Source organism: Cetorhinus maximus, chromosome 6 (genome assembly GCF_964194155.1).
Source record: "Cetorhinus maximus chromosome 6, sCetMax3.hap1.1, whole genome shotgun sequence".
NCBI lineage: Eukaryota > Metazoa > Chordata > Chondrichthyes > Lamniformes > Cetorhinidae > Cetorhinus > Cetorhinus maximus.
In genome coordinates, this window is record NC_135884.1 from 83,341,739 (window position 1) to 83,355,913 (window position 14,175).

Here is a 14,175-nt window from a genome sequence, read left to right on the forward strand (position 1 = left end):
CATTCTCTGTCTCATGTAATCTGAACCTGCCTGTATTTCCTTGTTCAGCTCATTAACATAGCCTCCATGTAGCCTTTGGCAGGAGACTGAGCCCAGGATCAAACATGAAATCCAGCAGCTGTTGCAAGCCTGATAATATCTGCTGGCTGCTGGATGGCCTCCAGATTCCATAGCCCATGGGAGAATCATTTACTGACCCTGGAGCCTGTCACTTCTCCACTCTTCCAACAGGTGAGGCCAAAACTATTGGTGTATTATACAACAACCTAATGTAACAGCAGGAAAATGAGGCAAGAAGTGCTGCAAGTCCCCTGGACCTGATGATCTGCATTCCTAGGGTTTTAAAAGAAGTGGTTTTTTTTATTCATTCACGGGATGTGGGCTTCGCTAGCTGGGCCAGCATTTATTGCCCATCCCTAATTGCCCTTGAGAAGGTGGTGATGAGCTGCCTTCTTGAACTGCTGCAGTCCATGTGGTGTAGGTACACCCACAGTGCTGTTAGTGTAGTTGTTAAGTGGTTGCAGAGACAGTGGACGCATTGGTTGTAATCTTCCAAAATTCCCTAGATTCTGGAAAGGTACCAGCAAATTGGAAAACTGCAAATATAATGCCTCTATTCAAGAAATTCTTTGGGCACCTAGGAGAGAGAAACTACAACATCTGGTAAAACTGAGGGTAGGGTAGCAGGGAGACAAAGAAGGAAGTACAACCACAGCTTAAGAAGCAGAACAGGTATAATATTTGAGAACAACACCAAGATGTTGGCTGTTATCAAGGACTGTGAAAGTTGGAGAACCATGTTTGCTAATGTTATAAAAGGAGACAGAAAGCAGGAAACTAAGGAAGGGATCCCTGATGTCACACAGGACAACAGTCAAAATGTGGGACAATCCATTATAATATGGGACAGTTAGTGCCCCTTAGCCTAACATCTGGCATTGGGAAAATGCTGGAATCCATTGTTAAGGAGGGAGTAGCAGGACTTTTAGATAATCATAATACAATCAAGCAGAGTCAACATGGTTTTGTGAGAGGGAAATCGTGTTTGACTAATCTGTTAATCTTTGAGGATGTAACAACCATGGTGGATAAAGGGGAACCAGTAGATGTCGTGTATTCAGATTTCCCAAAAGAAATTTGATAAGATGCCCCATAGAAGGTTACTGTACAAGATAAGAGCTCCTGGTGTTGGGTCATATATTTGCATGGATAGAAGATTGACTAACTAATAGGAAACAGAGTCAAGATAAATGGGTAATTTTCAGTTGGCAAACTGTAACTAGTGGACTGCCACAGGGATCAGTGCTCAACTATTTGCAATCTATATTAATGACTTGGTTGAAGGGATCGAATGTCTTGTAGCCAAATCTGCTGACAATCCAAAGTTAGGTAGAAAAACAAGTTGTAAGGAGGACACAAAGGCTTGGATTTTCGTCCATGAGTTGGTTGCGCAGAGTCCGGAGAATTCCCAGTTCTGTGAACTCGACTTTTAAAAATGGCTGCCTGGATATCAAATTTTCAGTCCTGTGGGGCAGGCTATAACATAAGGTGGGGCGGGCGACCATGGAAGTAGTGATGCAAGGCCAGGAGGGTAGGTGGGCTGGGTAGAAGGCTTGCCTTGTGGCTCTTGGCACTATGTCCAAAAATTTTTAAAGAAGAATAAAACATAAAACATCCCTCCAGCCCTCACACTCCTTCATCCCCCACACACTCCCCATGCCCAATCCATGCCAACCCATGCCACCTTATTCACTGTACCCACACCCCATGGTCTCTCATACCCTCCATGCCAACCTATTCCCCTGTGTCCATCCCCATGGCCCCTCATATGCTCCATGCCAACCTATGCCCCTGTGTCCACACCCCATGGTCATTTACAATCCCCATGCCAACCTACTGCCAACTCATGCCAACCCATGCCCCATCACCCTTTACCCTTATGCCTATCATGCCAACTCACCCAGTATCCACGATGGGTAGACCTCAGGACACATGCATAGATGAGATAAAATAAAGTTCTAAGTGTCTATTAAAGACTTCACTAAACACTCTCATTCATAAAAAGCCATTTACTGCATTTACATTCCTTCAACTACATAAAGCCTTAAAAACATTTCATTCAAGTGCACAATCCCTTATAACAACAAGCATTGGAATTCATTGTCCCACTTCAAAGAGTGTATAACCACTTGTAGCTGTCAATCAAAATGTGAAATGGCAGGCACCTTACTGTGATAATGGATGGTTGTGAAATCAGCCATGCAGCGGTAATCCAGTAATGGAAACCCTCAGAGGTATGTCAACAGACAGAGTGAAATAGCAAGCAATATTTTTTTTAACACTCCAGGCATTTTTTTCAAAGGTTTAAAATGTTGGACTTTTAAATGCCTTGACAGCTTAACAGCATCCTTTGACAGATGCTTTTGACAGTTCCTCTTGACGATTTTGACAGGTCCTCTTGACAGGTCCTTTTGACAGCTTTAACAATTGATTTTGAAAGGTCTGTTGACAGTTCCAATGAACTTGACAGTTAATCAGTTTATGCACTTATTACACACATTCATGCCTAATTTTAACAATTCCAAAGGGCACCTTACCTCTCCCAAAGGACACCTGACCTCCCCCAAAGGTGTCCTGGGACCAGATCCAATGGGGTACCTTACCTCTCCAAAGGGATACCCTGGCTATACAAAGAAATGCACAAAGTTCAGACCTCCTCTTACCAGGTCCACTCTGCACACTCCTGGGGCATAAGAATCTGACTTCACTACAGGAGGCTGTTGAGTTAAATGGCCAGCTGCCTCCATGAACTGCACAAGGGCAAAACATGAATCGCCCCCATTCCTGCCCCCGCAGAAATGGGAAGAGCTGTGTTCAGGAGTGGGACTTGGCATTTTTGAGCACTTCTGCCATTTTCATCACAATGGAAAGGCTCTCTGTTGTGGTGAAAATCTGGGCCAATGAGTCTACAAAGGGATATTAATAGGTTAAGTGAGTGGGTAAAAAATTGGCAGATGGAGCATACCATGGGAAAATGAGAGGTTGTCCACATTAATAGGAAGAATAGAAAAGCAGAATAGTATTTAAATGGAAAGAGACTACAGAATGCTTCAGTACAGAAGAATCTGGGTGTCCTTGTACATGAATCACAAAAGGTTAGGGTGCAAGTAATTAGGAAGGTAAATGGAATGTTGGCCCTTATTGCAGGGGAGTGGAGCATAAAAGTAGGGAAGTCTTGCTACAACTGTACAGGGTGTTGGTATATAGTATATAGTACTATATACAGCTTTGGTCTCCCTACTTAAGGAGGCAGTCCAGAGAAGGTTCACTAGATTAATTCCTGGGATGAAGGAGTAGTTTAATGAGGAAAGGTCAAGCTGGTTGGGCTGATACTCATTGGAGTTTAGAAGAATATAAGATGATCTAATTGAAACATAAGGTTTTGAAGGGGCTTGACAGGGTAGATGCATGGAGAATGTTTCCCTCATGGGGGAATCTAGAACTAGGGGGCCTAGTTTCAAAATAAGGGGTCTCTCATTTAAGACTTAGACGAGGAGGAATTTCTTCTCTCAGAGGGTCGTTAGAGTTTGGAATTCTCTATCCCAGAGAGCAGTGGAGGCTGGGTCATTAAAGTCAAGGCTGAGTTAGACAGATTTTGATGTGCAAGGGAGTCAAGGGTTATGGGAGGCAGACAGGAAAGTAAAGTTTTCTCTTTATTCTTTCATGGGATGTGGGTGTTGCTGCACCAGCATTTGTCACCCATCCCAAATTGCCCTTGGACTGAGTGGCTTGATAGGTCATTTCAGAGGGATATGAATCACCCCCATTCCTGACCCCGCAGAAATGGGAAGTGCTGTGTTCAGGAGTGGGACTTACAATTTCAGGCCATTTCAGAGGGGATCTCAATTAGATTAGCCATGATCTTATTGACAGGCGAGGCTGGCTCAAGGGGCAAAGTGGCCTACTTCTGCTCCTACTTCTTATGTTGAAGGGTTCTCTTACCTCACTTGTGTAGCTGTCCCATGTTTGAACCTTATCCAGAAATCCCCAGGTAATACAGATGGGGCGGAGCCTGGCTGAGGAGAACGTGTCCTGATTCCCACCCTGCTATTGCTGTCCTCCCCAAAAGGATTGAGATTAGGAAATTACACAGTGAGATTGGTGCAAATCTGCTTTCTACACTCTGGCAGTGTGTGCCAGGTTTATAAGTACCACACAGTTGTAAATACAACAATACTTTTGTTTAAAAATATAAATTCTGTTCTTAGCTTGTTAGTCTAACATGACTTGTATTATGTGATATGCTACCTCTGCCAGCAGTGTGGGCAAACTTGGCTTGTCAGCTTGATTGACCACTCTCTGTATCTTTTGCACTGATGTGCTGGGCTCCTCCATCATCGAGGATAGGGATATTTGTGGAGCCTCCTCCTCCATTGAGTTGTTTAATTGTCCACCACCGTTCATGCTTGGATGTAGCAGGACTGCAGAGCTTAGATCTGATCCGTTGGTTGTGGGATTGCTTAGCCCTGTCTATCACTTGCTGCTTATGCTGTTTGGCATGCAAGTAGTCCTGTGTTATAGCTTCACTAGGTTGACATCTCATTTTTAGGTATGCCTGGTGCTGCTCCTGGAATGCCCTCCTGCACTCTTCTTTGAACCAGGGTTGATCCCCTGGCTTGATGATAATGGTACAGTGGGGGATATGCTGGGCCATGAGGTTACAGGTTGTGTTCAAGTACAATTCTGCTGCTGCTGATGGCCCACAGCGCCTCATGGATGCCCAGTCTTGAGTTGATAGATTTGTTCGAAATCTATCCCATTTAGCACGATGGTAGTGCCACACAACACGATGGAGGGTATCCTCAATGTGAAGCCGGGACTTTGTCTCCACAACATCTGTGCATTGGTCACTCCTACCGATACTGTCATGGACAGATGCATCTGCGGCAGATAGGTTGGTGAGGATGAGGTCAAGTATGTTTTTCCCTCTTGTTAGTTCCCTCACCACCTGCCACAGACCCAGTCTTGCAGTTATGTCCTTTAGGACTCGGCCAGCTTGGTGCGTAGTGGTGCTACTGAGCCACTCTTGGTGGTGGACATTTAAGTCCCCTACCCAGAGTACATTCTGCACCCTTGCCACCCTCAGTGCTTCCTCCAAGTGGTGTTCAACATGGAGGAGAACTGCTTCAACAGCTGAGGGAGGGCAGCATGTGGTAATCAGCAGGAGGTTTCCTTGCCCATGTTTGACCTGATGCCATGAGACTTCATGGAGTCAATGTTGAGGACTCCCAGGGCAAGTCCCTCCCAACTGTTTATCACTGTGCTCCCACCTCTGCCCTACTGGTGGGACAGGGATGGTGATGGTGGTGGTGTCTAGGACATTATCTGTAAGATATGATTCTGTGAGGATGACTATGTAAGGCTGTTGCTTGACTAATCTGTGAGACAGCTCTCCCAATTCTGGCACTAGCCCCCAGGTGTTAGTAAGGAGGACTTTGCAGTGTCGACAGGGCTGAGACTGCCGTTGTCGTTTCCGGTGCCTAGGTCGATACCAGGTGGTCTGTCCGGTTTTATTCCTTTTTTGTGACTTTGTAGTGGTTTGTTACAACTGAACGGCTTGCTAGGCCATTTCAGAGGGCACGTAAGAGTCAACCACGTTGCTGTGAATCTGGAGTCATGTGTAGGCGAGACCAGGTAAGGACAACAGATTTCCTTCCCTGAAGGGCATTAGTGAACCAGATGGGTTTTTACAACAATCGACAATGGTTCCATGGTCATTGTTAGACTTTTAACTCCAGATTTTTATTGAATTCAAATTCCACCATCTGCCGTGGCGGGATTCGCATTACCCTGGGTTTCTGGATTACTGGTTCAGCGACAATACCACCACGCCATCACCTCCCCATAAAGTCTTTTGGCATTTCTCTCGGTTCTGAATTGGGTACAAGAGGAAGTTAGTTACGAAGCAGGCAATCCCTCTCCACTTTAACCCCTCTTCCTCCATCAAGTTTTTCTTGTTATCTTTTATCAAAACTACTTTTCTCACTGATTTGCTGTCTGCTCTTCCCTTGTTTCAGATATATTTTTCTACATATTTTTCTTCCTTTCAGACTGTTAATAGAAACAGTTACCATAATCTTACTTTCATTCATCCCCAGGACTTCAGACTGTGGAACCTCTTACCTGCCTCAGCTTTTTCTTTGAACAGTTTTCAATCTTTAAAATCAAGCTTGTCATCATCTAATCTTCGTCTCCAAATTTTAGAAAATTACCAATATACATTCCTATTCACGTTCAGTATTCACAACAGTGAACTGTGAAGTTAATGACTGAGAGCATGTAACAAAGAGGCTGATTAAACTTTATCCCCTCTCCTCCAATATTAAGGGTGTTGTGCATTTTGGCCTTTGACCCTTCAACTTGGCCTCTCAATTGTAATTACAGTTCCTGCTTTAGACTGCAGCACTTACCTCATCACAGATATGGAGAGCAAAAAACAGGACCAGCATTCCAGTGGACGGATATCTCCCATGATGTTCTGTCCACTTGTCATGGATATACTTGAAGAATGCTGGGTTGTAGATTTGCACCTGAGTGAAAATTGGGGGCAGACTTTAAACAGCAGTTTTTAACCAGTTTAACCGTTGAAATTCGGGGGTCAGATTTTAAACTGCAATTTTTAACCAATTTAACCAGTGAAGATCAGGGGTCAGACTTTAAACTGCAGTTTTTAACCAGTGAAGATCGGGGGTCAGATTTTAAATTGCAATTTTTAACTAGTTTAACCATTGAAGATTGAGGGTCAGACTTTAAACAGCAAATTTTAACCAGTTTAACCAGTGAAGATCAGGGATCAGGTTTTAAACTGCAGTTTTTAACCAATTTAACCAGTGAAGATCAGGGGTCAGATTTTAAACTGCAGTTTTTAACCAGTGAAGACCATGGTCAGATTTTAAACTGCAATTTTTAACTAGTTTAACCAGTGAAGATCGGGGTCATATTTTAAACCGCAGTTTTTAACAAGTGTAATTACTGAAGGATGAATATCCTTTTATTTTTCCATTTTTCTCCCTGCCTTCTCTGAGGTCTGAGTCTCCTGCACGGATGCAGTTCCACAGGTGCTGGTAGCTGTCCAATGCCTCGCCCAAGTCACTCTTCATATGTCAGGTTATTCGCCCAAACAGGGCATCACAGATGAACTCGATGCTGTCCTCACCTGAAGTCTACACAGGCAGGACACTTTTCATCCGGGATCATTGGATCAGGGGTGGGAACCCTGGCTGGCTTTCAACTCACAAGCATAGTGGTGCGGAGGCCTACCTGCCCTACGCTGAGATCAGATGCCTCGACACAAACTGGAGATGAAACTCTGCTTTAAACAGCTCCACTGAGTGGTGAATTTAGCAGCATGCCATCAAATGAAATACTTCACCTTCAAATTGCTGGGAATTACTAAGTCTGGTAATACAGAGTGATTTTCTCACATTCATTGGGGACTAGTGGTACAACAGAGAATTAAACAGAGTTCCTCAACATCAAGGATCATGGTTTCAAGCTAGCTCAAAATGATGGGATGAAAGTTTTGTCTAAGTGCTGTGGGGGATTCTATATGAAATGAGCTTTGGCATTTTCAGCCTAGCTTTTAGGTTGTGGACCTAAAGCAAACTTGGCAAACAGGGACTTGGCAATCTATTTCATAGAGGCTGATAATTAAAATATCGATTTGTGGGGAAATTCAGGCTGATGCAGCAGAGACACTGTGATAATGCTGGGACTAAGACAAAATAAGGTTGATTTTCCACTTATCACCTGGGCATTAAACCAGTACTGTTGATTAGTTCCCTGCTTTTCAACCGTCTGATTTGGATTGTTTCTTTGGGGATGGCCGATTTAATGTGCAGGTGGCAAGCTGAAAGTTGAATCTATGTTGGGAAGAGCAGAGGGAGCTTTGCCCTGCCTTTGGCTTGCAGTATAACTGATCAATATGATGGATGGCACACTACCAGCAAGGAAGTATGTGTGCTTAGTTACCTACCTCATAGGACACTTTGGCACCCATTTTACACTTTGAAAATTTGGTGGCGCGGGGGTGCGGTTGGCACCTCAACTAATTTCTAGACCATCTTTTCAAATTCAGCTCAGATTTCAAAACATTCGTTGTCTAAATATTCTATCTGTTGTTTAAAGGTGATAAGCGAAGTCAATTTGGTCAGTGGCAATACAGTTTTGAAGGATGTAAAGGCACTGCTAACATGGCTTTAGATTGTCACTCTCAGAGAAAGCAGCTCAAGGAAATAGTGAAAAGGTACTGTCCAGGGCACTGAATTGTACCGTGGATTAACATTGCCCTTTTGATTCTCTGATCTATGTTTAAATCCAGGCCAGTCAGATAATATGGAATTCTGACCTGCAAGGTGTTTGACGGCTGCCAGTAAAAACGTTTCTGCAAATGCCTTACTATGGTCAGGAGCTCCCTATTGTGAGATGAAATTGTTACATGCTCCCCAGCTCTGGGTGTACACTGGGCTGCATGCATTTAGTGGATGGGAATAGAAGCAGATCAAAGTACAGTTTTTTAAAATAAATATAATTATTCCATTACTAGGTCCTTCACATGTAGATTGTCTCCCAAAATGCTGTTGCCTGTAACTAACCATTCCGTAATACATAAGAATTCAAACATAGACTTAACCATTACTTGCTTAATCAGGATTAGAAAGTTAAGGCACACAAGGAGGCCATTCAGTCCATCATGCCTGTGTCACTTGAAAAAGAGCTATCCAGCCTCATCCCTGTTTCCAGCTCTTGGTCCATAGCCTTCTAGTTTACAACGCTTCAATTGCATATCCAAGTACTTTTTAAATGGGCTGTGAATTTCTGCCTCTATCACCCTTTCAGGTAGTGAGTTCCAGACCCCCAACCTCTGGGTGAAAAGATTTCTCCTCAACTTCAATCTAATCCTTCTGCCAATTACTTTAAATCTATGCACCCTTGTTACTAACCTCTCTGCTAAGAGAAATAGGACCTTCCTACCCACTCTATCTCGATCTATCAACTTTAAACACCTCTATTAAATCTTCCCTCAGCCATCTCTGTTCCAAAGAAAACATATGATGATTAATACTGTGCCTCAGAACTTTTTCCAATAATTTTCCCACCACTGAGGTCAGGCTAACTGACCTGTAATGACCTGGTCTATGCCTTTCTGCCTTTATAAACATTGGTATAACATAAGCGTTCCTTTGGTCCTCTGGCACCACACCTTCGGCCAGAGAGGATTGGAAATAACTGTCAGAGTTTCCACCATTTCCTCTCTTGTTTCTTTTAATAGGCTGGGATACATTTAATTCCAGCCTGGCAGTTTAACCATTTTCAATGATGTTAAACCGCTTAATATTTTCTTTCTCACTATGTTTATCCCAATGAATATTTTATACTCCTCCTCCTTAGCTACAATGTTTGCACTGTCCCTCTCCTTTCCTGAAGCCTATATTAGATTCAATGAAACCTGGTTATAATCATTCCAAAATTTTCTCTGCTGGCACCAACCATTCGGGTATAGTTTGGAGCCTCAAGTCCTTCCAATAATTACCTCCAGCTGCACCTTATTTTTGTCATCCAATGTCCCAATAAAAATGCAATACTAGACTCTGACTCACCTTGTCTTTATCCACTCGTAGAAACTGTTTGACCGGTGCATAGGTGCTGCAAATAATAGAAACACAGACAGGTCAAGAGAAGCTGAATCCTGAATCTCTGAAGAAGAGGTTTTTATTATAAAGTGCCCCCAGTTTTTATCATCCTATAAGTGCTGACTATTGTTAGGGCTGTTCTGCTGGAACTACCAGCTCTCTGATACCTTACTCAAGTGGCCATTCTTCATGTGTGGGCTGAGACAATGAGTGTCAGCAGGATATTTGACTGTGGATGGCACCACAGTCAAGTTCAATCTTGTCTTCACCCATTAGCTATACACCAGTGTTTCCCACCACAATGCACTCAGTGCTGACTGGCAATGGAACCTGTGCCTCTCTGGTCCGTGTGACTTCTTGCTATATGCACCAGGTCAGTGGGGGAAGGCACTGTACTGATGCCAAAATATTACTATTTCCAGTGAAACAGGGGGAATAGAAGATTAACAGCTCTAATTAAATAGGCAGCTTGAGAAAACCAGCAGTATGAATGGAGAGTACTGTTAGGGATAGGAGTCATTTGGAGAAACATACTTGTCTTAGGAGAGCCTGTATGTGAGTCACTGTAGCAATTAAAGCATATAGGCCCCTGACAGACAGTATTTGGGTGATTCTGGACCAGATTCAGTCTAGATTTTGAGCGAATTTAAGCCAAGTGCCCACCTCTAGCCTTGATCGTGTCTAGTTAGAGGACATAGCAAAAAAATGTTAGGGATTTTCTGCTCCCATTCGTGGCAGACGTCATGGCAGGTGGAAACAGAAAAGAGTGTAAGGAATAGGAACAGGAGTAGACCATTCGGCCCCTCGAGCCTGTTCTGCCATTCAATAAGATCATGGCTGATCTTCTTCTGTTTCGATTTTCACATTGCCATCTAACCCGATAACCTTTGATTCCCTTGCCTAACAAGAATCTCTCTACCTCTGCCTTAAAAAATATTCAGTGACCCCGCTTCCACTACCTTCTGAGGCTGAGAGCTCCAAAGTCGCACAACCCTCTGAGAGAAAAAAATTCTCCTCATCTCTGTCCTAAAAGGGCAACTGCTAATTTTAAAACAGGTCTGGACTCACCCACAAGAGGAAACATCCTTTCCACGTCCACTTTGTCAAGGCCGTTCAGGATCTTATATACTTCAATCAAATCACCCCTCACTCTTCTAAACTCCAGTGGAAACAAGCCCAGTCATCCAACCTTTCCTCATAAGATAACCCATCCATTCCAGATATCAATCTAGTAAACTAACGTGAGAATGCCAAAAATTGGTTTTATGTCATTGTAAAACCAGGTCACGATTTTGTGCTCCAGCTGTCAATGGCGGGCCGGGTTACACATCGCGGCAATTCTGGAATGTAATTTCAATACATTTGCATTTCAGTATAAGGACTCCATGCCGGAATCATCTCCCCACGCTGGATCATCCCGGCACATCAGCATGCAATTAGAATGAAGTGTTTCACAATGGTACATAAGTGACATGCACCTGGCAACCTGCACTTCACTTGTGGCTTCGAGGTTAGTTTACTGACCTTGCATCACGCAGCACTCACAGGAATCAGCACCAGGCTTCGCAGGCAGCACCACATCGCTTTCAGGGGGTTGTCACAGGCAAGTCTCCACCTACCAGACCAGTGGTGAGGCAGGGGTGGCTTTTAATGGACTGTAGTGCTTGGGGTGTAGTGGGGAAGGAGGAAACTGGCCTCAGGCAGGAGAGGGGACTGAAGGGCTAGGGCTCTAACTGGGAGGTATGAGTTGGGAAGGTTGCACTCAGACACATGACTGGGGGGAGGATGCTGGGGGGTTAGCCTCCTCAGCGCCAGGATGGGGAGAGAGAATGTTACAGATTAACAGAAACCACTTGGGGCCAGAATGGGAGCAGCGCTGAGTGAAGAAGCGCTTCAGTTTACATTGTTGAGCTCGCAAAGACTGTCCTTGTCCTAGTCCAGGGAGGGGGAGGGCATGTCAGGCCAATCTCAGTCACGCCCAGCAGAGTGTAGCTGTAACATCACGCGCCTTGGTCCGTGAGGTTTCTTGCATCATAATGGGCCACAGATGGCACACTCAATCAGGGGAGGCATCTGCAGCCTACAGATGGGGAAAAGGCATTGTTCGGGTATCCAAGGGTGTGGCTAATGACGCCTGTGCAGCGGCCTCAGACTCCAGCAGAGAGAAGGTACAACAAAGCTCATGCCGCTACCCGAGCATAGGTGGAGCATACCATAGACATCCTAAAGATGTGATTCCAATGCCTGGCAGATCTGGTGGAGCACTCCAATACAGTCACCAGAGGGTCTCACGGATTACTGTGGCTTTCTGCGTGCTGCATAACCTGGCGCTGCAAAGAGGGGTGGACTTGTCAGATGATGAGATGGAGAAACTGCATGTCTCCTCTAATTAGGAGGAACTCTAAGAGGATGAGGGTGATGAGTTCGAGGAAGTCGAGGCTGCAGGGGAAGAGGCCACAAAATGGGCCAGATGAGGCAAGCGTGTGCATGAGGCCCTTATTGCCACCAATTCCACCAGGAAGATGACGTGTTGTGGGGAGTACCCCCTTGGACAAGTGCCCTCCATCATGGGTCAGAATGAACACCACCGTTGCTATTCCTCTCATTTCACCCATGCACTTCAATACGAAAGTGAATAGTTACACATCAGGCTCACATTGTCCTGATCCTTTGAACGATGATGAACCCTCGGCAGCATGTGTTGATGCTGAGATGAGGTGCTAACTGGAGGATGGCGACCAGACATCAGGTGTCAGAAGGTGCTGCCTCTTCAAGTGTCTCTCCAGCATCCCAGTCGCAACGGCAGCTTACAAGAGGCAGGAGATGTTGCATGATCCTCAGTGAGTTCATAACTGTATGCCTTCAATCTGACAAGGCTCCTCAAGGAGATCCATCTATTGCAACAGAACAATGCACTCTATGTAACGTCGATGGTGAGTCAGATAATTCACACTTGGGACAAGGCAGCCAATGATATTCCGCTGCTGTGAATCCATTTAAAGATGACTCAGGCGCCTGTGCTGCAATCTTCTCAATCCCACTGACACCTGGCACTCTCACTTAGGGATCCTGGGCTGTATTTATCCTCAACTTAATATGGATGCAGACCACCTGAGCATGATGACACCAAACACTTGCCTTCCAGACAGAAAATGTCTTCTCTTTAACGCAGACATTGTGCCCTCATGACCAGCCCTGGCCCTTGCCAAGTCAAAATGTTCAGGCACCATGAAACCCTCAAGGGCACATGTCAGTGCTAATAAAGAGCACACTTCAGCTTCAGTACATCCTGGCTCCCATTACTCCCCTCCACATTGTCTAAAGCAACCATGTGCGCTTCCAGTGCATGCTCAAAGGCTCTATTGCCCACCAGAAATCATCATTTAGAATTAGCATCAGTGACCTTGGCGAGTGCTTAGGTGAGGGGATGCACAACGTTGCATCCTGACTTTGTGACGAGAGCCCTGTCCCTGCAATAGACACAACTACAGGGTGAGAGACGCTCAAGGTTGGATGTTTGAGTGCCAGGACAATAATGCGGCACAGCTTCGTCATCTTGAGGTGGCAAAGTCCTCCCACTTATTGATGAGCTTAGCAGATGTACACTCTGAAAGTGGAAACACAGTTGGCTGATAGCAGTGCACACAAGCTCTGAATTTCGGCTCATAGCATGAAAACCCTGCTGAGAGACAGCGAGCACATGGGCCAGAATTTTACATTGATCGGGCAGGCACATCCGGCCCAAATGGACGTGAAATTACGCGAAAGGACTTTGGGCGTACGCCCTGACATCATCGTGCACGTGAGCAATATTGAGGTCAGTGGGCATGTGCAGGAGTCGGAGCCACGCCTACCGATAATTAAAGGGCTAATTAAGGCCATTTAAAATCCTATTATCCATGATTTTACGTTGCCTGTGCGATTTCACACTTGTCGCAAGGGCAAAATGGACAGGCGGACAGCCCGCTTTTAACAAAACCTCATACAAGGGTGGGATGAAATGTCCAGGGTGAAATATAATAAAAAGAGATATCTGGGGACTGACGATTTTTGAGTTCTGCTGTCATATGCTTGAATGCGTCGAACAGACACAGTTTGGTGTATTTTTTTCTTGTAATTTAATCTGTTCTGGTCTGCAGCTCCCTGAGGCAGCTCCACAACAGCTGTCTGCCTTCAGGGAACTCGCTAAAAACGCCCACCTGCACCCTCATTTTTGTTGGTGCCTGCCCTCTTCCCGCTCCCCTTGGCAGCACTGAGGCTTTCTCAGCGCATGTTTCGTGTTGACTGGCCACTAATTGGCCAGCCAGCGTGAAATTGCGTTCGAAGGCCGATCGCGGGTGGAAGTGCATTTTGCGTCTGCTTCTGGACCTGCCAAGCGTGACATTCAGGTCATGGAGTTGCACGATATATGATCCTTCTTCATGTATGAACACATCTCTCCTTGTAAACTACACTTTCACCTTTTATGAATGCAGCTGAGATA

At 45.0% G+C, this 14,175-nt stretch overlaps 1 protein-coding gene across 4 annotated transcripts in view; it reads right to left on the minus strand.

The window, feature by feature from the left end:
* st3gal2 (ST3 beta-galactoside alpha-2,3-sialyltransferase 2) overlaps window positions 1–14,175 on the minus strand; it is a 455,559-nt gene that overhangs the window by 1,617 nt on the left and 439,767 nt on the right. For all 4 annotated transcript variants that reach the window (XM_078543944.1, XM_078543943.1, XM_078543946.1 and 1 more), the window contains 2 exons: window positions 9,660–9,705; window positions 6,471–6,590 (listed from right to left, as the gene is read on the minus strand). In XM_078543944.1, the coding sequence (XP_078400070.1) occupies window positions 6,471–6,590; window positions 9,660–9,705 (166 nt within the window). The remainder of the gene's footprint in view (window positions 1–6,470; window positions 6,591–9,659; window positions 9,706–14,175) is intronic.